Source organism: Panthera uncia (genome assembly GCF_023721935.1).
Source record: "Panthera uncia isolate 11264 chromosome B3 unlocalized genomic scaffold, Puncia_PCG_1.0 HiC_scaffold_1, whole genome shotgun sequence".
In the NCBI taxonomy this organism is placed as follows: Eukaryota; Metazoa; Chordata; class Mammalia; order Carnivora; family Felidae; genus Panthera; species Panthera uncia.
This window is the reverse complement of record NW_026057582.1, coordinates 114,838,704-114,864,179: the sequence shown is the minus strand read 5'-3', so window position 1 is coordinate 114,864,179 and position 25,476 is coordinate 114,838,704. Positions and strand designations below refer to the sequence as shown.

Sequence of the window (25,476 nt, the reverse complement as noted above, 5' to 3'; positions counted from 1 at the left end):
GTACTATACTATTTTGATTACTACAGCTTTGTAAGACATTGAAATCTGGGATTGTGAAACCTCCATCTTTGTTCTTTCTCAAGATTGCTATGGCAGCCCTAGGTCTAAATCAATGGTATTTCTAAACACCAGCAACATACATGTTTAAAAAAAATTTTTTTAAGGAGATTTTATTTATAACAGCATAACAAAAATAAACTAACAAAAATAAATTTCAAAAAATGTTAACACACATATAATTAAAAATAAACTAATGAGGTAAAAGGCTTGTAAACTGAAATGTGCAACTTTGCTGAAAGAAAATACAAACACAAAAAGATTTTTAAAAACCTTATATTCATTAATCAGAAGACTTAATATTTTTAAGATGTCAGTACTATCTAAAGCAAGTCACAGATTCAATGGAATCTCTACCAAAATCTCAATGATTTCTTTTGCAGAAATGGGGGGAAAAATCTATCCTAAAATTCACATGGGACCCTGAATACCCTAAACAATCTTGAACAATAACAAAGCTAAAAGATCCCTGATTTCAAAACTTATTACAAACCTACAGTACTGGTATATAGACTTATACAACAGTATAAGTTGTATAAGTACTTATACAGTACTGGTATAAAGACTTATACAACAGTGGAACAGAATAGAAGGCCAATACATAAACCCTCAAATATATGATCAAATGATTTTTGATAAGGGTGCCAAGGGAAGACCATCGAATGAGGAAATGACAATTTTTTCAACAAATGATACTGGGAAAAGATATTCACATGCAAAAGAATGAAGTTAGACCCCCACCTTATAACATATACAATAATTAATTCAAAATGGATTGAAGACCTAAACATAAACCTAAAACTAAAACTCCTAGAAGAAAGCATATGGAGCAGAGAGTTTGGCAATGGTTTCATGGGTATGACACCAAATGTACATGCAACAAAAGAAAACACAGACAAATTGGAATACATCAAAATTTAAAATTTTTTAACAAGAACATAGTGAAAAGGCAATCCACAGAATGGGAGAAAATATTTGCAAATCAAATGTCTGATAAGGGTCAATATTCAAAATATATAAAGACACTTCTACAACTCAACAAGAAAAAAAAAAAACCTGATTAAAAACCAGCAAAGATTTTGAATAGACATTTCTCCAAAGATGATATATAAATGTACATTAAGTACAAGAAAAGGTAGTCAACCTCACCTATCATTAGGGGAATGCAAATCAAAATTACAATTAAGATGCCACCTCACAACCCATTAGGATGGCTACTATCTCCCCCAAAAAGAAGAAAAAAAGTCAAAAGTAAAAAAAGCAAAGCTGATGATATGGAGAAATTAGAACTCTAGTGCCAGTGGAAATGTAAAATGGAGCAGCCACTACAGAAACAAAGTATGCTGTTCCACAAAAAAATGAAAGATAAATTTATCATATGATCCAACAATTCCACTTCTGGCTACCTATATACCCCCAAAAATTAAAAATAGCGACCTGAACAGATATTTATATACCCACATGTACAGCAGTTTTATTCACAACAGCCCAAAGGAGAAGCTATCCAGGTGTCCCTTGACAGATGAATGGATAAACAAAATATAGTGTATACACACAGTGCAATATTATTCAGCCCTAGAAAGGGAGGATATTCTGACACATGCTACAACATGGAAAAACCTTAAAGACATCACAAAAGACAAATAGCATATGATTCCATTTATATGAGGTGCCTAGAGTAGTCACATTCATAGACAGAAAGTAGAATGGTGGTTGTCATGGGCTTGGTGGCAGGAGGGGACAGTTGTGAAATATAAAGCTATTACTTAATGGATACTGAGTTTCAGTTTTGAGAGATGAAAAGTGTTATGAACATGGACAGTGTTGATGGTAAGCACAACAATGGGAAGGTACTTAGTGCCAATGAACTGCAAATTTTAAAATTATTTAAATAGTAAATTTTATGTTATGTATATTTCACTACAATAAAAATATGCACAAAAACTGTTTATAAAAAGGTTATAAGGATTATAATATGTAATTTGTAGTACATAAATATGTAATTTATAATAGAAGTTTTATAACCTTTTTAATAAACAGCTTTTGTACATATTTCTATTGTAGTGAAATACATATAATATTTACTTTTTTTAAAGTTTAGTTATTTATTTTGAGAGAGACAGAGAGCAAGTGGGGAAGGGGCAGAGAGAAAATTCAAAGCAGGCTTCGCAGCACCAGTGCAGAGGCCGAAGCGGAGCTTAAACTCATGAACTGCAAGATCATGACCTGAGCCGAAGTCTGATACTTAACCAACTGAGCCACGGCAGGCACCCCATAAAGTTTACTGTTTTAATCATTTTAAAAGTTACAGTTCATGTAAAGATATTTCTGAAGATCTAAACAAATAGAAAAAACATTTAGTAGTATGTTCATAAACCTAGAAGGATCAATTTAAAATATATCAATCTCCCCGCATTACTTTATAGATTCAATACAATGCCAAAGATTAGAGCACAAATAAAAGAAATAGAAACTAAAAAAACAATAGAACAGATCAATGAAGCCAGGAGCTGGTTCCTTGAATTAATTAATAAAATTGATAAATCTCTAGCCAGACTTCTCAAAAAGAGAAGAGAAAGGACCCAAATAAATAAAATCACAAATGAAGAGAGGAGAAGTAACAACCAACACCACAGAGATACAAACACTTATAAGAGAATATTATGAAAAATTGTATGCCAACAAATTGGACAACCTGGAAAAAATAAATAAATTGCTAGAAACATATAAACTACCAAAACTGAAAAAGGAAGAAACAGAAACGTTGAACAGACAATCAGCAAACAGACCAAATCAGTAATCAAAATTATCTCAATTATCCCAAAACAAAAGTACAAAATTATCCCAAACAAAAGTACATGGGCTGATGGCTTCACAGGGGAATTCCAAAAAACATTTTTAAAATTTTTTTTAATGTTTATTTATTTTTGAGACAGAGACAGATGTGAGTGAGGGAGGGCAGAGGCAGAGAGGGAGACACAGAATCTGAAGTAGGCTCCAGGCTCTGAGTTGTCAGCACAGAGCCTGATGTGGGGCTTGAACTCATGAGCCATGAGATCATGACCTGAGCCGAAGTCGGATGCCCAACTGACTGAGTCATCCGGGCGTCCCCAAAAAACATTTAAAGAGTTAATACCTATTCTTCTCAAACTATTCCAAAAAATAGAAATGGAAGAAAAACTTCCAAATTCAATCTATGAGACCAGCATTACCCTGATACCAAAACCAAACAAAGACTCCACTAAAAAAGAAAACTACAGGCCAAGGTCCTTGATGAACATGGAACCAAAAATTCTCAGTAAAATACAAGCAAATTAAATCCAAAAGTACATTAAAAGAATCATTTACCATGATCAAGTAGGATATATTCCTGGGTTGTAAGGGTGGTTCAGTATTTGCAAATCAATCACCATGATACACCACATGAATAAAGAAAGGAAAAGAACCAGGTGATCCTTTTAATGGATGAGAAAAAGCACTTGACAAAGTATAACATCTATTATTGATAAAAATCCTCAAAAAAGTAGGTTTATGGGGAACATACCTCAACATAATAAAAGCCACATACAAAAAACCCAGAGCTAATATCATCCTCAATGGGGAAAAGCAGAGCTTTTCCTCTACAGTCAAGAACAAGACAGGGATGTCCACTTTCACCACTGTTACTTAACATAGTACTGGAAGTCCTAGCCATATTGATCAGACAACAAAAAGAAATAAAGGCATCCAAATTGGCAAGGAAGAAGTCAAACCTTTCATTATTTGCAGATGACATGATACTCTACACAGAAAACCAAAAAGACTTCACCAAAAAATTGCTAGAACTGAAAGATGAACTCAGTAATGTCACACGATACCAAACAAACATACAGAAATCTACTGCATTTCTATACACCAATAATGAATCAACAGAAATAGAAATCAAGGAATTAATCACTTTACAACTGCATCAAATACCATAAGATACCTAAGAATAACCCTAACCAAACAGGGGAAAGATCTGCACTCTGAAAAGTATAAAACACTGATGAAAGAAATAGGAGAGGACACAAAGAAAGAGAAAAACATTCCATGTTCATGGATTGGAAAAACAAATATTGTTAAAATGTCTATAGTACCCAGAGCAATCCACACATTTACTGCAACCTCTATCAAAATACCACCAGCATTTTTCACAGAGCTAGAGCAAACAATCCTGATATTTGCAAGGAACTGCTAAAGACCCCGAATAACCAAAACAATCTTGACAAAGAAATGCAAAGCCAGAGGCATCATAATTCTGATCTTCAAGTTATATTACAAAGTTGTAGTGATTAAGACAGTATGGTACTGGCACAAAAACAGACACACAGATCAACAGAACAGAAAAGAAAACCTAGAAATAAACCCTCAAATATATTGTCAACTAATCTTCAACAAAGCATAAAAGAGTATCCAATGGAAAAAAGACAGTCTCTTCAGTGTTGGAAGAACTGGACAGCAACATGCAGGAGAATGAAACTGGACCACTTTCTTATACCATACAGAAAAATAAATTCAAAATGGATGAAAGATCTAAATGTGAGACAGGAGGGGGTGCCTGGATGGCTCAGCCAGTTAAGCATCTGATTTTGGCTTGGGTCACGAACTCGCAATTTGTGAGTTCGAGCCCGGCGTTGGGCTCTGTGCTGACAGCTCAGAGCCTGGAGCCCGTTTCGTATTCTGTGTCTACCTCTCTCTCTCTGCCCAACCCACTCGCCTTCCGTCTCTGTCTCTCTCAAAAATAAATAAACATTAAAAAATAAGTTAAAAAATAAATAAGTAAATAAATGTGAGACAGGAAACCACCAAAATCCTACAGGAGAAAACAGGCAGCAACTTCTCACTTGACATGTCTCCAGAGGCAAGGGAAACAAAAGCAAAAATAAACTACTGAGACTTCATCAAAATAAAAACCTTCTGTACAGTGAAGGAAACAATGAACCTGTGGAATGGGAGAAGATATTTGTAAATGACGTATCAGATAAAGGGTTAGTATCCAAAATCTAAAAAGAACTTATAAAATTCAATACTCAAAAAACAAATAATCTAGTTAAAAATGGGCATAAGATATGAATAGATATTTTTCCAAAGAAGACATACAGAAAGCTAACAGATGCATGAAAAAATGCTCAACATCACTCATCATCAGGGAAATACAAATCAAAACTACAATGAGATATCACCTCACACCTATCAGAAAGGCTAAAATTAACACAGGTATTTGCAAGGATGTAGAGAAAGTGGAACCGTCTTACATTGTTTATGGGAATACAAACGGTTGCAGCCACTGTGGAAGATTGTATGGAGGTTTCTCAAAAAATTAAAAATATACCTATCCTACAATCTAGAAATTACACTATTAGATATTTACCCAAAGAAAACAAAAATACTAATTCAAAGGGATACATGCACCTCAATGTTTACAGCAGCATCAACAATAGCCAAATTATGAAAAGAGCCCAATTATACATCAACTGATGAGTAGATAAAGAATATGTGGTGAATATATATAATGGAATTGTTACTCAGCCATAAAAAAGAATGAAATCTTGCCATTTGCAAGAAAAACCAAGAAAAAGACTCTTAAGTATAGAGAACTGATGGTTATAGAAGGGGAGGAGGGAGGGAGTTGGTTAAACAGGTGATGGGGATTAAAGAGGGCACGTGTGATGAACACTGGGTGTTGTATATAAGTGTTGCATCAGTAAATCCTGTATCTAAAAGTTAAAAAAAAAAACACAAGAAAATGTTTATAATTTCTTTTTTTTTTAATTTAGAATTGAGCAAGCTGATTCTAACAATGTAAATGCAAAAGGGCCATGACAGTCCTAATAATTAAAAAAAACATAAAGGACAGTAATAGACACCAAGAATTATTGTAAATCTTTAGAATTAAGGCTAGAGACAGACAAAGTGATCACTTGACCAGAATATAGAGTCTATAGGAGGGGCCAAGACGGTGGAGCAACATGGACCTTTTTTTTGCTTCTCTCCTCCCAGAAATGCAGCTAGATCAACACCAAACCATCCTGCACACCTAGAAAACTGATTTGAGGATTAACATAACAATCTGCACAACCTGAACCACAGAACTCGGCAGGTATGTGGTGTGGAGAAGTGAACTAGGGGAGAGAGAAACCACGGAGCTGTTTTTGCTTGTGTAGAGAGGATGGAGATGGGAGGGGAGTACAGGAAAAGTACTCCCACCCCCTGCCGAAAGCAGCTGGAGAGAAAAAGAAAGAGTAGACTAAACAAAAAAGGGAGAAAAGAGAAAGGGACTACAAGGGATTGAAAAAAGGGAGAAAGGAGAGAATTTAAATTCCATTAAGACACTGGTGAAGTTCCGGGGGGGAAGGGCAAATCCTCAGAAGCAGACAACAAAGACAAAGGGGTCCTCAGGCCACAGGGAGAGAGGCAATTTCCCAGCTGAGAGGACATTTGGTAGAGGCTGTGCAGCCTCCCCACAGGCAAAGGTCCCAGCAGACCCCAGAGAACAGCCACATTCGCTGGTGTTAGAATAAGGACGTTAAGGGTGAAGCCTGGCACCAGAGGTGTGTTGTGATTTACCATAATCCCTAAAACACTACTGCTACATTATCACATGAAGTTTTTCTGGGGTGGGCTCACACCCGGCTACAGTCTCTGAGCATTTGCAGCAGCATGGTCACGAGAATGTTCCAGATGGCAGACCAGCACCTGGCCTTTGCTCGGCAAGACCCTCCTCCCCCAGAGAGTCTGAGCAGGTCAAAGCTGCAGGGCCCTCAGAAGTGAGGGGTTTGGAAACACAGCCCCGTCTGAAATTAAACACAGAAGGGAGGTGCCGCCTGGCAGACCAATGGCTTGGTCACGGACAGATTAGAAGCGGGGAGTGGACGGAAGCTAGAGACAAAGCAGGGGTGCCTCACTGCCGGTAGACAAGCACAGAGTTCTGACAGTAGAGACTAGGTAGCTGGGTGACACCATTTTCACCCTTCCCATACATACGCATAGCACGTACATGCACCAGAACAATCCACCCCAATAAACTAAGCAGTGCCATCTAGTGGAAAATGGAGCCACTACACCAAGCCCTGCGTGACTGAGCCACCTGTGCTCTAGAGGAATAATGCAAATCTCTCCTCCTGCTTAGTTTATAAAGTATAAAGCGCTTCATAGTTTGACTTCCAGGGGAAACTGGATGTAATTTCAATTGTATATCATTCTGTTCACTGGTCCATCTATTCAATATTTTTTTCTTTTGTTTTCTTATTCTTGAGTACAGAAAAAGGTTTTATTTTCCATTTTATAAAAAAGATTTTTAATTTTTTTCTAATATGTTTTACTTTTTGTAAAATTTTTAAACTCTATTTTATGTTCACCATTTCATTTTATTCTATTTTATTGTATTCATTTATTTTAATTTTCAAATGTTTTCCCTTTTTTCTTTTCTTTCCTTTTTTTTCTCTATTCTATCAAGCTTATTTCAACAACCAGACCAAACACGCCTAGGATCTAGATTCCTTGAATTGATTTCTTGTGTCATTTTGAATTTTTATTTTTTTTCTTCTTTATTTCATTAACTCTTTTTATCCCTTCAAAATGACAAAATGAAGGAGTTCACCCCAAATAACAGGTAAGGACTTAACACAGATACAAACAAGATGTCTAAACCAGAATTTAGAATCACAATAATAAGAATACTAGGTGGGGTTGAAAAAAAAGCATAGAATTCCTTTCTACAGAGATTAAAAGAAATACAATCTAGTCAGGATCAAATTAAAAATGCTATCACCGAGATTCAATCTCAAACAGATGCCAAAATGGCATGGATGGATGAAGCAGAGCAGCAAATCAGTGATTTAGAAGATACAATTATGGAGAATAATGAAGCAAAAGAAAAAGAGGAAAACTAAGGCAAAAGAGCATGGTATAAGGATTAGAGAATTCAGTGACTCATTAAAAAGGAATAATATCCAAATCATAGGGGTCCCAGAAAAGGAAGAGAGACAAAAAGGGTAGAAGGTTTATGTGAGCAAATCATAGTGGAAAACTTTCCTAACCTGGGGAAAGACACAGACATCAAAATCCAGGAAGCACAGAGAACTCCCATCAGATTCAACAAAAACCAACCATCAACAAGGCATAGCATAGTTAAAATTCACAAAATATTCAGGCAAAGAAAAAATCATGAAAGTACCAAAAGAAAAAAGTCCTTAACCTATAAGGGAAGACAGATCAGGTTCACAGCAGACCCATCCACAGAAACTTGGCAGGCCAGAAAGGAGTGGCAGGATATATTCAAAGTGCTGAACTGCAAAAATATGCAGCCAAGAATTCTTTATCCAGCAAGGCTGTCATTCAAAATAGAAGGAGAGATAAAGAGTTTCCCAGGCAAACAAAAACTAAAGGAGTTCGTGACCACTAAACAAGCCCTGCAAGAAATTTTCAGAGGGACTCTCTGAGGGGAGAAGAGATGAAAAACAAAACAAACAAAAAGCAACAAAGACTAGAAAGGACCAGAAAACACCATCAGAAACTCCAATTCTACAAGAAACATAATGTCAATAAATTCACATCTTTCAGTGCTCACTCTAAACGACAGTGGACTGAATGCTCCAATCAAAAGACATAGTGTAACAGAATGAATAATGAAACAAGATCCATCTATTTGCTGTTTACAAGAGACCCACTTTAGACCTAAAGACACCTTCAGTTTGAAAATAAGCAGATAGAGAATCATCTATCATGCTAATAGTCTCCAAAAGAAAGCAAGAGCAGCCATACTTATATCAAACAACCTAGATTTTAAAATAACTGTAACAAGAGATGAAGAAGGGCATTATATCATAATTAAGAGGTCTACCCACCAAGAAGATCTACAACTGTAAACATTTATGCTCCAAGCATGGGAGAAGCCAAATATATAAATCAATTAATCAATATATAAATCAATGAATTACAAACATACAGAAACTCATTGATAATACTGCCATAATAGTAGGGAACTTCAACACCCTACTTACTGCAATGGATAGATTATCTAAATAGAAAATCAACAAGGAAACAATGGCTTTGAATGACACACTGGACCAGATTGACTTAACAGATATATTCAGAACATTTCATCCTAAAGCAACAGAATACACATTCTTCTCAAGTGCACATGGAACATTCTCCAGAATAGATTACATACTGGGACAAAAGTCAGCTCTCACCAAGTACAAAGAGATCGAGATCATACTGTGCATATTTTCAGATCGTGACACTGTGAAACCCAAAATCACCACAAGAAAAAATTTGGAAAGATAACAAATACTTGGAGACTAAAGGACATTCTACTAAAGAATGAATGGGCTAACCAAGAAGTTAAAAAGGAAATGAAAAAGTACATAGAAGCCAATGAAAATGTTAACACCACAGCCCAAAACCTCTGGGATGCAGCAAAGGAGGTCAAACAAGGGAAGTATATAGCAATCCAGACCTTCCTAAAGAAGGAAGAAAGATCTCAGATACATAACCTAACCTTACACCTTAAAGAGCTAGAAAAAGAACAGCAAATAAAACCCCAAACCAGCAGAAGACAGGAAATAATAAGATCAGAGCAGAAATCAATGCTACTGAAACCAAAATAATAGTAGAATGGATCAATGAAACCAGAAGCTGGTTCTTTGAAAGAATTAACAAAATTGATAAATCCCTACCCAGTTTGATCAAAAAGAAAAAGGAAAGGACCCAAATAAATAAAATCAAGAATGAAGGAGGAGAGATCACAACCAAAACAGCAGAAATACAAACAATAATAATAGAATATTATGAGCAATTATATGCCAATAAAATGTCAATCTGGAAGATATGGACAAATTCCTAGAAACATATAAACTACCAAAACTGAAACAGGAAGAAATAGAAAATTTGGACAGACCCATAACTAGTGAAGAAATTGAATTAGTAATTAAAATCTCCCAAAAAACAAAAGAGTTCAGGGCCAGATGGCTTTCCAGGGGAAGTCTGCCAAACGTTTAAGGAAGAGTTAACACCTATTCTCTTGAAGCTGTTCCAAAAAATAGAAATGGAAGGAAAACTTCCAAACTCTTTCTATGAAGCCAGCATTACCTTGATTCCAAAACCAGACGAAGATCCCTCTAAAAAGGAGAACTACAGACCAAAGAGAAAGCATTTTACAAGATACAGCATCCTTTCTTGATAAAAACCCTCAAGAATATAGGTATACAAGGATCATACCTCAAGAGCATAAAAGCCATATATGAAAGACCCTCTGATAATATCATCCTTAATGGGGAAAAACTGAGAGCTTTCCCCCTAAGGTCAAGAACACGACAGGGATGTCCACTCTCATCACTGTTATTCAACACTGTAATGGAAATCTTAGCCTCAGCAATCAGACAACACAAAGGAATAACAGGCATCCGACTCAGCAAGGAGGAAGTCAAATTTTCACTCTTTGCAGACAACATGATACTCTATATGGAAAACCCAAAAGATTCCACCAAAACACTGCTAGAACTGATCCATGAATTCAGCAAAATCAAAGCAAAGAAATTGGTTGCATTCCTATACACCAATAATGAATCAACAGAAAGAGAAATCAAGGAAAGGATCCCATTTATAATTGCACCAAACACCGTAAGATACCTAGGAATAAACCTAACCAAAGAGGTGAAAAATCTATACACTGAAAAGTATAAAAAGCTAATGGAAGAAACCGAAGAAGACAGAAAGAAATTGAGAAATATTCCCATGCTCATGGATTGGAAGAACAAATATTGTTAAAACAAATATTGTTAACACTACCCAAAGCAATCTACATATTCACTGCAATCCCTATCAAGATAACACTAGCATTCTTTACAGAGCTAGAACAAACAAGCCTAACATTTGTATGGAACCAGAAAAGACTCTGAATACCCAAAGCAATCCTGAAAAAGAACACCAAAGCTGGAGGCATCACAATTCCGGATTTCAAGCTGTATTACAAAGCTGTAATCATCAAGACAGTATGGTACTGGCACAAAAACAGACACTCTGTTCAATGGAACAGAATAGAGAACCCAGAAATGGACCCACAAACATATAGCTAACTAATCTTTGACAAAGCAGAAAAGTATGTAAAATGGAATAAAGACAGTCTCTTCAGCAAGTGGTGCTGGGAAAACTGAACAGCAACATGCAGAAAAATGAAGCTTGGCAACTTTCTTACACCATACACAAAAATAAACTCAAAATGGATGAAAGACCTAAACATAAGACAGGAAACCATGAAAATCCTAGAGGAGAAAGCAGGCAAAACCCTCTTTGACCTCAGCCACAGCAACTTCTTATTCAACACATCTCCAAAGGCAAAGGAAACAAAAGCAAAATGAACTATTGGGGTCTTATCAAAATAAAAAGCTTCTGCACAGTGAAGGAAACAACCAACAAAACTAAAAGGTAACCAACGGAATGGGAGAAGACATTTACAAATGACATATCAAATAAAGAGTTAGTATCCAAAACCTATAAAGAACTTAACAAGCTCAACACCCAAAAAGCAAATAATCCAGTGAAGAAATGGGCAAAAGACATGAATAGACACTTCTTCACAGAAGACATCCAGATGGTGAACAGACACATGAAAAAATGCTCAACATCACTCATCATCAGGGAAATATAAATTAAAATCTCACACCAGTCATAATGGCTAAAATAAACAACTCAGACAACAACAGATGTTGGCGAGGATGTGGAGAAAGAGGATCTCTTTTGCACTGCTGGTGGGAATGCAAACTGGTGCAGCCACACTGAAAAAAAAACTGTATTGAGGTTCTTCAAAAAATTAAAAATAGAACCACCCTATGACTCAGTAATTGCACTACTAGGTATTTACCCAAGGGATACAGGTATGCTGTTTCGAAGGGACATGTACACCCCAATGTTTATAGCAGTGCTATCGACAATAGCCAAAGTATGGAAAGAGCCCAAATGTCCATTGACAGATGAATGGATTAAGAAGATGTGGTATATATATATATACCATCGAATATTACTCAGAAATCAAAAAGAATGAAATCTTGCCATTTGCAACAACGTGGATGTAAGTAGAGGGCATTATGCTAAGCGCAACTGGCCAGAGAAAGACAAATATCATATGACTTTACTCATAAGAGGAATTTAAGATACAAAACAGATGAACATAAGGGAAGGGAAGCAAAAGTTATATAAAATCAAAAGGAGGGGAACAAAACATAAGAGACTCTTAAATACAAAGAACAAACTGAGGATTGCTAGAGGGGTTGTCAGTGTGGGGATGGGCTAAATGGGTAAGGGGCATTAGGGAGGACACTTGTTGGGATGATCACTGGGTGTTATACATGGGGGATGAATCACTGGAACCCACTCCTGAAATCATTATAGCACTATATGCTAACTAACTTGGATGTAAATAAACACATGCATACAAACATACATACATAAGATAGAGTCTACAAACCATGAATACATGGAAGCTTCATTTATGTTAGAAAGTTTTGTAGACCAGTAGGAAAAAAAATTGCTGTTTCAATAAAGTGTCTTAGAATAGGGTTTCCACATGGAGAAAAAAATGAAATTGGATTCCTACCTCAACCCATACAATTATGAATTCTAGGTAGATAAAGAGTTTCCTATTACAAAAAAAAAAAAAAAAAAAAAAAAAAAGACTACAACATTTTAAAGAATATTTTAGGACTACAGAGGCACCTGGGTAGCTCAGTCAGTTAAGCGTCCAACTCCGGCTCAGGTCACGGCTCACGGTTTGTGGGTTCGAGCCCCACGTCAGGCTCTGTGCTGACAGCTCGGAGCCTGGAGCCTGCTTCTGATTCTGGGTCTCTCTCTCTCTCTCTGCCCCTACCCCACTCACACTCTGTCTCTCTGTCTCAAAAAAAGAAAAATAAAAAATCAAAATAAATTAAAATTAAAATTAAAAAAAGAATATTTTAGAGGACTCCAGAGAGGTAAAGATTCCATGAATAAGATAAAAAAGCACAAATCACAAAGTCTGTTCAGTTATACTACACTGCAATCAAGAATTATATTAATCAGGTAGGGGGTGGTTAAATAGTTGATGGGAATTAAGGAGTGCATTTGTTGTGATGAGCACTGGGAGTTGTATGCAATTGTTTAATCACTATATTCTACACCTGAAACTAATATTACACTGTATGTTAACTAACTGGAATTTAAATAAAAACTTCAAAAAAGAAAGAATTGTATTAAAAGATATCATAAAGATAGTGAAAAGGCAAGCCATAACCTACAAAAATATTTGCAACATATGTATCTGACAAAGAATTGGTATCTAGTAAAGATAACTCCTAAACATTAATAGATCCCAATACAGAAATGAACAAAGAACTTGAATAGGCGCTTTACATTAAAAAAAAAAAAAAAAAAAAAAAGAGTAACTGGTAAGTATGAGCAAAGTTGCTCAGCCAAGATTATTACTAATCTTGGACAAAAAAGCACATTAAAACCACAAACAGCTATCTTTTCACATCCACTAAATTTGCCCCAATTAAGAGATCAGAGAATATCACATCAGAAATGTGTACAGCAACCAAAAGTGACTTAGACTTGGCCATTTAAATGATTTTTCCTGGATCTTTGAATCTTAACCAAGTGATTTTAAAACGCAGCAGTGGCTGAAGATCATTTATCATAGAGTGGCAATATGCTGATTAGACTGTTTCCATCAAAATACTACCACTGTGGCTCTTGTGACTAGCCTTTGATGCTTGATTATTTCCAAGCCTGTTCTTCTAACCTCCTATCACTTATACTCCCGATATTTTCCAAAAAACTCCCTTGCTTAAGCTAGCAAATTCTATTTCTATCAAATTTTATTTCTTGCAATCAAAAACTACTGATACTTCAAGTTTCCCATTCAATAGGAAGATTCAAAAGGTTTCTGTTTTGAGTACAATGACATAATTCCTGGAAATCAAAATTCATTACATTTCTGTATTTGTGACTCTTTCTTTAGAAAACCACATGACCCCACCACCTATAAAGCAAATGACTTTAAGACTTGATCTGAATATCCACTCACTACAAAATGTTCATCAGCATCAAAATCATGATAGCAAATGAAGTACCTAGCTCTTTCTCGGGCTGCATCCTCACGGGCTTTTTCCTTTTCTTGCCTCTGTTGTTCAATTCGGGCTTCTTGTTCTTTCCTTTTCATTAACAATTCTTCTACACGGGCCTGCCGTTCTGCCTCTAGAGCTCTTTTACGTTCCTATAGTCAGAAATGTTTTAAAATGTTAGAATTATGTGTAAAGTGAAAATGATTAAAGGTGGCACAGTTTTGACATAAATTTAGATATTCAAGTAGATCCTTACTACTAGGTAAACTTCACAGAATTAAAAAAAAATCAAGTATCAATGATAATCTGGTTTTCATATGCCATTTACCAGTATGACACATAATAAGTGCTCTCTGAAGCAGATACTATGTTATTCATAGTCTGTGAGAACCTAATATGTACTTTATGGTTAATCACTTCTATAGTCTTGTGGTTTCAAAAAATGGTTTCAAAAATACCAGAAAATGATGCAGAAAATGTCATGAAGGAGTTAAATGGAAAAAAAAAGAAAAACTTGTGGCAAGGAAAAAGAGGTATCAAGAGGTATCATAATACAGCATAGTGGGTAAAAGAGTGGGCACTGGGTCAGATTCCCTGATTTTATTCCACAATCCTATTATTTACTGGCTTAGGGACTCTGGTCTAGTTGTATTGTAACTGTGCCTTAGTTTTCTCGAAGACAAATAATAACATCACTAATATCTTCAGATATTGTAAAGAACAAATGAGGTAATACATAAAGAATACTTACCAGAGGGCCTAGCATATAGTAAATTCTTAGTAATTATTTATCATCCTCAACATTAAGGCAGAAGATACTTAATCAAAATACTGTGAAGTATTATGTCCTATGTACATTTTTGCCTACTAGGAGTACTTTAATAACTTTCACCATATTACTATCTGTACTGACACATTTTTTACTTGTGCACATAGTTTTATTTTTTCTGGTTGCCATTTTAAATACACTTTTTATATGAAGATTTTTTTTTATAAAATTCAGAAAAATTTTCAGTCATTTTTTTTTCCAGTCATGTTTTTAAAGATTTTGTTCCCATCAAAGTTCCTAATATCTTTGTTTTGTTTTGTTTCCACAAAACCATTTGTTGACATTTTTATCTTATGTCCGATGCCTTTTAGTATCTTTTTCAACATATAAATCTCCATATTTACAAGTACAGAATTATGGCTAAATTCCAAGACTATCTTGAAATTATTATTCTTTGAGAAAAATGTATTATCACATCTTCATTTTCTCTTAATGATATTATTTTTCATTTCTATTATTTATTTTTCTCAAGTTTTTAATCATTTGGTGTTCATCACAGCAAATATACTCCTTAATCCCCACCACCTATATTTCACTTATCCATTGCCCTATGCACCTCCCCTCTGGTAACCATCAGTTGGTTCTCTATAGTTAAGAGTCTGTTTCTTGGTTTTTTGTTTTTGTTTTTTATTTTTATTTTTTGCTCATTTGTTTCTTAAATTGCACATATGAGTGAAATCATATGGTATTTGTCTTTCTCTGACTGCCTTATTTCACTTAGCATTATACCCTCTAGCTCCATCCAGGTCATTGCAAATGGCAAGATTTCATTCTTTGTTATGGCTGAATAATATTCCATTGTATATATACCATACCTTCTTTATCCACTCATCAGCTGGAGGGTACTTGGGCTGCTTCCGTATCTTGGCTATTGTACATAATGCTGCTATAAACATAGGGGTGCACGTTTGAATTAGTGTTTTGTATTCTTTGCTTAAAAACCCAATAGTGCAATTTGCTGGATTATAGGGCAGTTCTATTTTTAACTTTTTGAGGAACCTCTATACTGTTTTCCAGAATGGCTGCACCAGTTTGCATTCCTACCAATAGTGAAAGAGGGTTCCTTTTTCTACACACCCTCACCAACACCTGTTGTTCCTTGTGCTGTTGATTTTAGCCATTCTGAGGGATGTGAGGTGATATCTCATTGTCAGTTTGATTTATATTTCCCTGATGATGAGTGATGATGAACATCTTTTCATGTCTCTGTCGGCCATCTGGATGTCATTTTTGGAAAAATGTCTTCATGTCTTGCTCATTTATTAACTGAATCATTTGATATTTGGGTGGTGTTAGTTCTTTCTATATATTGCATATTAACCTTTTGTGGATATGTCATTAACAAATACCTTCTCCCATTCCATAAACTGCCAATGCAGATTTTTTTTTTAACTGCAAATAAATGTGAGTTTAAGAGAAAACTCTTTTGCTTATATTTTCTTCATTGTAAATAATTTTCTGTGCCAGACATTGTTGTTTTTAGTCTTAAAGAGTTGAGATCTTATATATAGCTAGAAAAATTTCCACATATTATGCTTACTTAGTAATGAGAAGAGCTATAATCAATTAGTTCATGATTAGTATGCCTGACAGTAAAGAATATATTTAAAATCTAACTGTATGCCTCCAGTAGTCTGTAATCTGCCACATATGCCTTCCGGAAATCAGTACATTCCCTGTAGTTCCCAATCCTTCCTTCCCTGGGCCCCCTCCAAAAAAAAAAAGAAAGAAAGAAAGAAAAAGAAAAAGAAAAAAAGTAGGGACTTTTTAGCTTACTAGTTTAAAAAAGTTTTCTTCTGCTGGGGTAGATAGGGTTTCTTGTAGGTATGAAGTTACCATAGTGAGCTTAGTTAAGTATTAGAAGTATTCAGATGTCTCCTCAGTGTTCTCTTAAACTGCTTTAGTATTTTTTCTCTGTCATTTACTGGGCACTTACTATGCTAAACACTGTGCTAAGTATTTACCCATATTAGCAATTTTAGTATCACAACAAACTGGGGGTCTTTAAGGTAAAATGACTTGCACAAGGCTGTATAAGTAGTAATTAGGAGAACCTACCATCACTGTGTTCCATTAATCATAAAGACTAGGGGCCAGGGAGAGGCTATGTGAGCTACCTGGGGAATGGGAATGAATTTTTAAAAAAATATGTCAATACAATCAAAGGCAGAAGAAACAACAGGTGTTGGTGAGGATGTCCAGAAAGGGGCACCCTCTTACACTGTTGGTGGGAATGCAAACTGGTACGTCCATTCTGGGAAACACTATGGAGGTTCTTCAAAAAGTTAAAAATAGAATTACCCTATAATTCAGCAATTGCATTATTGGGTATTTACACAAAGAAAACCACAACACTAATTCAAACATACACCACTATCTTTATAGTAGCATTATTTACAATACCCAGGATATGGAAGCAGCCCAAATGCCCATCAACTGATGAGTGGATAAAGATGTGGTATATATATATATATATATATATATACAATGAAATATTATTCTGCCATAAAGAAGAACAAAATCTTGCCATTTGTGACAACATGGACTGAGCTTATAATGTTAAGGGAAGTTAAGTCAGTCAGAGAAAAACAAATAACATATGATTTCACTCATATGGGCAATTTAAGAAACCAAACACACAAAAGAAAGACAAAAAGAGAGAGAGACAAACCAATAACAGACTCTTAAGTATAGAGAACCAACTGATGGTTAACAAAGGAGAGGTGGGTGGAGGGACTGGTAAAATAGGTGGTGGGGATTAAGGAGTGCACTTGTGATGTGCACTGGGGGATATATGAAATTATTGAATCACTATATAGTATACCTAAAACTAATATAACACTGTATGTTAACTTGAAATAAAACCTTAAAAAACTATATCATGTGAAAACACAAGTTTCACAATAAAATACAATAAACTTAGATATTAAATATAAAGAATTAAACCAGAACTTTTCATTTCATACTTTGTAAAACCAAAAGTTTCAAAAATATGCTTTCAAAAATTATAAAATGGTCTTATAAATGAAATATATGGGTATATGTAATTTATGTATATGTACAATGTAGCCAAGTTGAATGTGTAAATATAATGCCAACTTTTGATCTTATTCATATATATAACAGATACTCCAATATTGTACCAATAGATATAACTGGATTTCAAAAAATATTCAATATTTTAATTTCTGTTTTTAATATAAATGGAAAAGATAACTGGTAACTATAGCTAATGAATAAAATTATTAAGTTCAGCTCATATTTTCCTTTCTAAAATTTAAGTTTCCTAAATATAGGAAACTTTGTACCCCACATAAGCATTTTGCACAGTGCAAGAGTTCCACGAATATCTGTTAAATGAAGCATAACTTTATAAAATAATAGGCATTATAAATCTATATACACACAAATAAAGAGTATCAACCTGCAGCAAATGAGTTAGAAAGATATTTAACCCTTAAGCCTTCTGAAACCTCTGAAACCCCCACAAACTTTGCTTATTCCAATCAGTATTTGTTTATGGAAGCCTAAGAATGGATACTGCTACCCCTATATGCTCTTTATGCCTACAATTTAATGACTAGGGCAAAAGGACAGGCAGAATATTTAAGGAAATTTAACTTAAAACTAACCAATAATTTACATAACTAAAACGGCAAATTGAGAATATATGATGACAGCATATACTTAGTATTTTACTCACAAGAAAGAAGGGTCACAATTGCCTGTAACAGTTTATGGGAATGTTAAAAAGTAAAATAGTGAAAGAAAAGCAGAGGACCTTACTATTATTGTATCTACAGAATGCTTGCCTTGCCATTAGTGCCTTGCACATCTAGTAATGACTACCCGGTAAAAAATTTTTTTAATTATAAATAAGTTATACATTACCAGTGGACTTTTCTTTTTAATTTTTTTTTAAATATTTATTTATTTTTGAGAGAGAGACAGAGCATGAGCAGGGGAGGGGCAGAGAGAGAGGGACACACAGAACCCAAAGCAGGCTCCAGGCTGTGAGCTGTCAGCACAGAGCCCAACACGGGACTTGAACTCACAAACCGCGAGATCATGACCTGAGCTGAAGTAAGATGCTTAACTGACTGAGCCACCCAGGCACCCCAAAGGACTTTTCTAATAACAGTATAGGTTGACTAAACTTGATAGGTTTTTAATTTTTCATTGAAAATTAAATCCATAGGAAATTTCCAAATTTTTTAAATGTTTATTTTTGAGACAGAGAGAGACAGAGCATGAACGGGGGAGGGTCAAAGAGAGAGGGAGACACAGAATCGAAGCAGGCTCCAGGCTCTGAGCCATCAGCCCAGAGCCCAACGCGGGGCTCAAACTCACGGAAGCGAGATCGTGACCTGAGCTGAAGTCGGACGCTCAACCGACTGAGCCACCCAGGTGCCCCAAATGTTTATTTATTTTGAGAGAGAGAGTGTGTGTGAGCAGGAGAGAGGCAGAGAGAAAGGAGAGAGAAAATCCCAAGCAGGCTCCATGCTGTCAGCACAGAGCCTGACACAAGGCTCGATTCCACAACTGTGAGATCATGACCAGAGCTGAAATCCGATGTTCAATTTACTGAACCACCTTGGCACCCCTTTAATAAGAAAAATAATTCTAAGCAGTCAAAACAACTTTAAAGTGCTAGTGTGTACAGGAAATTCCTTACTACTTTCAGGAAAGAACTGCTTTCCTTCTGGCTTTAATAAACGTCCCAATTTGTGAAATGAGTCATTATTTTGTTTTTAATGTTTATTTATTTTTGAGAGAGAGAGACACAGAGTGCAAGCAGGGAAGGGGCAGAGAGAGAGGGAGACACAGAACCCAAAGCAGGCTGCAGGCTCTAAGCTGTCAGCAGAGCCTGACGCAGGGCTCAAACCCACAAACTGTGAGATCACAACCTGAGCTGAAGTAGGATGCTTAACCTACTGAGCCATCCAGGCGCCCCAAGAGTCATCATTTTTAAATGGAAGATAACTATATATTTCAAATCTTCAGATCTATACAGTGAATGCAAAAAAATGAAGCTAAGATGTCTATTCAAAATATGCAATATTACTCATATATTTCCCTTCCTACCAACAGAGTTAATCTGTAGCTCATACATAGTTCTACAACACTTTTCACATTGTGTTGTATTGTTTGTCATAAGGCAAGGATTGTGTCTTAATTATATCTGAATTATTAATGCCTAATGGTTCTTCAAAAATAACACATAATTTACAAAACATAATGATTTTTATAAAACGGTCCCAAGCAGAGAAATAGGACACTGAACTGAAATCAAATAGAGATCAGGGATGAATATAGGAATGCCTGCCAATACCCACAAATAGTAGAGAATAATCAATGAACTTTTAAAAATTTATTGATACTTTAATTTCCTAAAACCACCAGTAACATAAAGAAGCAGGAGAGGCACCTGGGTGACTCAGCTCAGGTCATGATCTTGCAGTCTGTGAGTTCAAGCCCTATGTCGGGCTCTGTGCTGACAGCTCAGAGCCTGGAGCCTGCTTGGGATTCTGTGTCTTCCTCTCTCTCTGCCCCTCCCCGACTCACAATCTGTCTCTCTCTCTCTCTCTCACACAAATAAACATTGAAAAAAAATTTTTTAAAAAGACGCATGAAGTATTAATAACATCTCTAATCTTTAACATAACAAAGCTCTGCATGACCTGTTCCCTAACTCTAGAGAGTGTACTCTCCTATGTCTCCTGCATGGAATGCCTACTTCTCATTGTTTGCTTCTATCTTATTGTTTTCAAATCTCAGCTGAGGGACCATCTTCTCTAGGAAGGTTTACCTCACTTTTTCATCTCTTTGCCACTCTCAGTTTGAGTATGGTGTTTTCCTCTGTGCTTCCAAGAATGCCGTTGCTGTTATACTGATCCTAAAGGATTAAGATTTGTTTATATATGTCTCCCCATTGAGAACAACGATGTATCCTTTTCATGTCCTTGAATCTAGCACAACATATGGCTTATAGTAGTAATTCAATAAATGATCACTGAATGAACAAATAAACATTGGTCATAATAAAGTATGTCCTCACTTATATTTGAACACTGCAAAATTTGTTCTCTACATCAAAAGTGTCAAGTCCTTATTTCTAGCCTGTACAAAGAGGTTTTCTCCTCCTCTTCCCATGGAGAAGTGCCTTGTCTTTGAAGATGTTCTCAATGGTGTGGAGACGGCCCTTGCAGCCAGCATGTAGGTGGTCATGGTTCCAGATGGAAACCTGTAGCAACACTTGACCTCAAAAGCCATCTTGGTGCTGGATTCCCTTCAGGACTTCCAGCCAAAGCTGTTCAGTTTGCAGACCTATGAATAAGCTGCCCACCATGCACTCTGGGCACCACGGCCACTGCACCCATTCAGGTGACCCATGCCACCCAGGAAATCACCATGTGAGCAGTCCTTCCAGCCCATGAGGTTGGCCTTCTCATCCCTAGTGGGCTTGGCTTACTCTGGCTAGTGCTGACAAATCATAATGACACAGTTGAGAAACAGCAGAGATAGTCCAAAAGAGAGATCAAAGTACTCATGTACGTAATCATATAGAATATGTAAGTGATCATACAATGTCATTATATTTAAATAATCATGTAATAGTCATATATGACAAATATACATACATACACGGTTGCATGTGGGTGCTTGTGTATGTATATATGTGTATGTATTTACACATGCACACATATATATGTAAAATACTTCCTTTTCTAAGACAAAATAAAATTACATTTGTGTTCATTTCTTTTCCTTTTTAGTTTTTCTAAACCCTGGCTGAAAAATGTAAAATATGTGTACATATATGTATATGCTTTACCCATATGTTTGTATGTTATATTTATGTATTTCCTATACCACTTTAGTCTTTTTAAGTGTTGGTTTTAATGTGCCATATCAACTGATAAAAGTGCGATGGTAATTGTATTTGGTCTGCAATTGAGTGGAAAAGCCATGTCATCAATAAGTCCTAAGAAATCATCCTCCTTATTAGTAAAATTGAGTATTTCTGTGCCCTCAAAATCTCTCTATGGACCTCTACTCAAAGGCCAACTCTGCACCATACCATTAGAAGTTTCTTTTCAGTGTCAACATAACTGTAATTTATATCTTACATGTAGGTGCATGTCCACATGTGAGGATACTTTCTACCTCAAAATCATCCCCCTCCTCTAAAAACATTTATTTTTCTAATACAGTCTTTGATGCAAATATAATGTGAATTCAGAAAGCATACTTAATATGACCCAGAGCCTTAGCACATTTTTAGAATAATTTACCGGACATTTACACTTTGGCAACAAACCCCTCTTTAACAATGGGAAAACTGAGAAAGGCATTGATTTGCGAAAAACACAATCACAGGGTGCACCCTGCCTGCTGGTCTCATTGAGCTAATATATTCAACTGTGAGTTGTAAGAAAATGATGGTAATGTATACAATTTTGGGGAGGGTTAGTCATCTGTTGACTGTTGCCTCTGACTGTTGAACAGTTTTATATCTGTTCAGCAAATTCATTTCAACATTATTGATCACCCACGTATGGGTCTATTCTTTGAATTCTCCCTCACACTGGTTGTAACATCTTACTGGATCCCTCACCAATTAATTGAGTTGAATAAAATCTTTGACACCAGTTTAAACAAACAAACAAACAAACAAACAAAAATGTCAAGTCCTAAAAGAGTCTTGTGGGCAAAACTTTCTACTAAGTAAGATCTAAAATAGTTTATAAACATTAGTACAGTTCTTCCTATCCTGAAACGGTACCTAAATTAGGGTTCACTACAGAGGTCAAGAGCCAAGCAATTAAAGTATCTGATGATATTGCCCAATAAATGACAGATGTTCCTTGTCATAAGCATAAAGATTGCCCAGTTCTGTAAGGCTACATATACTCAATCAAACACATTCCTTTTTTAAATGGAAGAAGCTTGTTCTTACAAAGCCCAATTAGAAAAGAATAGATAATAATCTGTCCAATTTAGTCCTTCATCTGGTTGAGATTAAAGATTCAGACTCTATGACTGCTATGTGCTGATGAAAGCACTGATTACCTTATCAAAAGGGGTACACATTGTCTTTTGGCAATCAGACCTCATATTTCCACAGTGCTATACTAAATGAGGCACCCTTGGGTCAGAGATCAGGTGTCACTCCATTTTGGATCATCAGCACCTAGCTCAGAGCCTAGAATACGGCAGGTGCTCAATAACTGCTTGCCGAAAAAATTCTACCTGAACAGCTTCATCACGTGCTTGTTTTTCTTCCTGTCTTCGCTGACGTTCTTCCTGTAATTCATTAAGCCTCTGCTCGTATTCCTTCAATTTTGATAAGACATCATGGCGCTTATTCTGGGCTTCAAGGGTATTTATGAAGGCAATTTCGTTTACCTTCAATAAAAACAAAGAAAAGGAGTTTCAAATCAAGTTAATTCTAAGACACACCACAAAAATAAGAAACCCCACAGCAGTCATTATATAAAAATATAAACCACTAATAAGGAAGAAAACAAAAATTAAATATGGGTCTTTTCCTTTAATATTTACCTCAAAATGGATAATAATCCAGTGTATATAACAAATCCATTGGCCTTAGTAAGGAGTAATTTAGAATAAAGATCTGCCAATGAAATAGCTTTAGGTCAAGAAACGAATTAAGATTCTTACAAAAACATCTTGTGAAGTTCTACTTATTTCATTATGATTGCAATTATATAAATTACATTAAGACTTAAGTAGGTATGTACATGTTTTTCTAGTGAGTTTGAGAAGACAAAACTTAAAGTGAGCATCACATCATTTTCCTTCAACATATACCAAATGCGTGACAATTAGGAACAAGGTAGTGGAAAATACACTACACCTCGACTTCACATATATTGATACTTACCAGCCAAGTTTTGCTAGAAAGTGAAGTTTTATGAGTAAAGTTTAGCTAAAGATAAAGCAGGGAAATGTCAGTTGGGATCAAATTTCTCATTCTTGAAAGCCAGAGGGAAGGCATGCTGCAGTGAAAATGATGGACTAAAACAGGGAAGTAAATACCGGGACTGACTCTGACAGAAGAACAGACTCCAGGAATCCATGCTGAATGGAATAAAACCTATCACTAGATAAGTTATACATCTCAGACAAGAATTTGAATACAGTTCTAACCAAGGTTTCCCACTTATCTTGCCACGTGGCCACTTTTTTAAGTAGGATAATAACATAACCATCCCTCAAACTGTACTAAAAGTATAAGACAAACAGCAGTACTGAAGGAAAATGAATCATACTGTATCAGGGCTCACACATTAAGCACAATCAAGATGAAAGAAAAAGAAATGGGACTTAATGTTCTAGACAAAAATAAGTAAAATAAAATTAAAAAAGTGAGCAAAAGTTAAATAATTTCAATCTGTGATGTTGGTCAAAGGGTACAAAGTCTCAATGATGGAAGATGAATAAGTTTTAGAGATGTGCAGCATGATCATGACACTTAACAATACTGTATTCTTGAAATGTGCTAAGAAGAGAGATCTTAAATCTTTTCAGCACATATGCAAACAAACAAATGATAACTAAGGAGAGGTGATAGATATGTTAATTAGCTGGGTTGTGATCATTCCACAATGTGTATGTATATTAAAACATCGAGTTGTAAACCTTAATATATATAATTTTGATGTGTCAATGATATTTCAATAAAGTTATAAATAAATAATAGATAAGAAGTGAACTAGAAACTAAAAAAACCCAATCTGAAAGAAAACAAAACCCACGAAACACCAGAAAATACCCTAGGCAAACTTTGTAATATAGAAGTTAACAAAAACCTGAATTTAAAGGTAGAAAAAAATGACAAAACAACATAACAATAAAAGATTAGAAAGCTAAGGAAACAAACTGAGGACAAAAATAACACCATCATAGAATTAACTGAATTAGAACAAGCATGGAACAAATAAAGATGGCAAAAAAATAAATCGCTAAGAGGCAAGTCTTTTGATAAGTTAATGCAGAATTTAAAAATGAAAATTTATGTATCAGTAACAAGCTTTTAATATAAAGAACAAATGAAGATGGCCTAATATAAGCATGAATAACATCTATAATTAAAAAAGACAAAAGAAAATGTTGCAACATATAATACAAAAAATTTTCCATGAAAAAAAAAGCAAATTGAGAACTTAAAGAAGCCATGTTGTCATGAAAAAATTTTCAGAAAATAAGTACCAAGAATATCCATATTAAATCACAAAACACTAAGGAAAAAGAATAACTCTTCTAAGCTTCTAAGCAGTAAATGCAAATCACCTGTAAGAAGAGGGGAAAAAAAATCAGTTGAGCCTCAGGCTTCTCCCCAGAAGTAGTTAATGCTAAAAGAAAATAAAGCCTACAAAATTTTGAAGGAAAACCATTTTGAACTATGTATCTGATCTCTAGCCAAAATGTATTCAGATAGAAATG

General features: G+C 35.4%; 1 protein-coding gene across 3 annotated transcripts in view; it reads right to left on the bottom strand.

The window, feature by feature from the left end:
• Positions 1–25,476, bottom strand: part of SCAPER (S-phase cyclin A associated protein in the ER) — a 522,663-nt gene that overhangs the window by 345,449 nt on the left and 151,738 nt on the right. For all 3 annotated transcript variants that reach the window (XM_049611895.1, XM_049611896.1, XM_049611897.1), the window contains 2 exons: positions 23,260–23,415; positions 14,187–14,329 (listed from right to left, as the gene is read on the bottom strand). In XM_049611895.1, the coding sequence (XP_049467852.1) occupies positions 14,187–14,329; positions 23,260–23,415 (299 nt within the window). The remainder of the gene's footprint in view (positions 1–14,186; positions 14,330–23,259; positions 23,416–25,476) is intronic.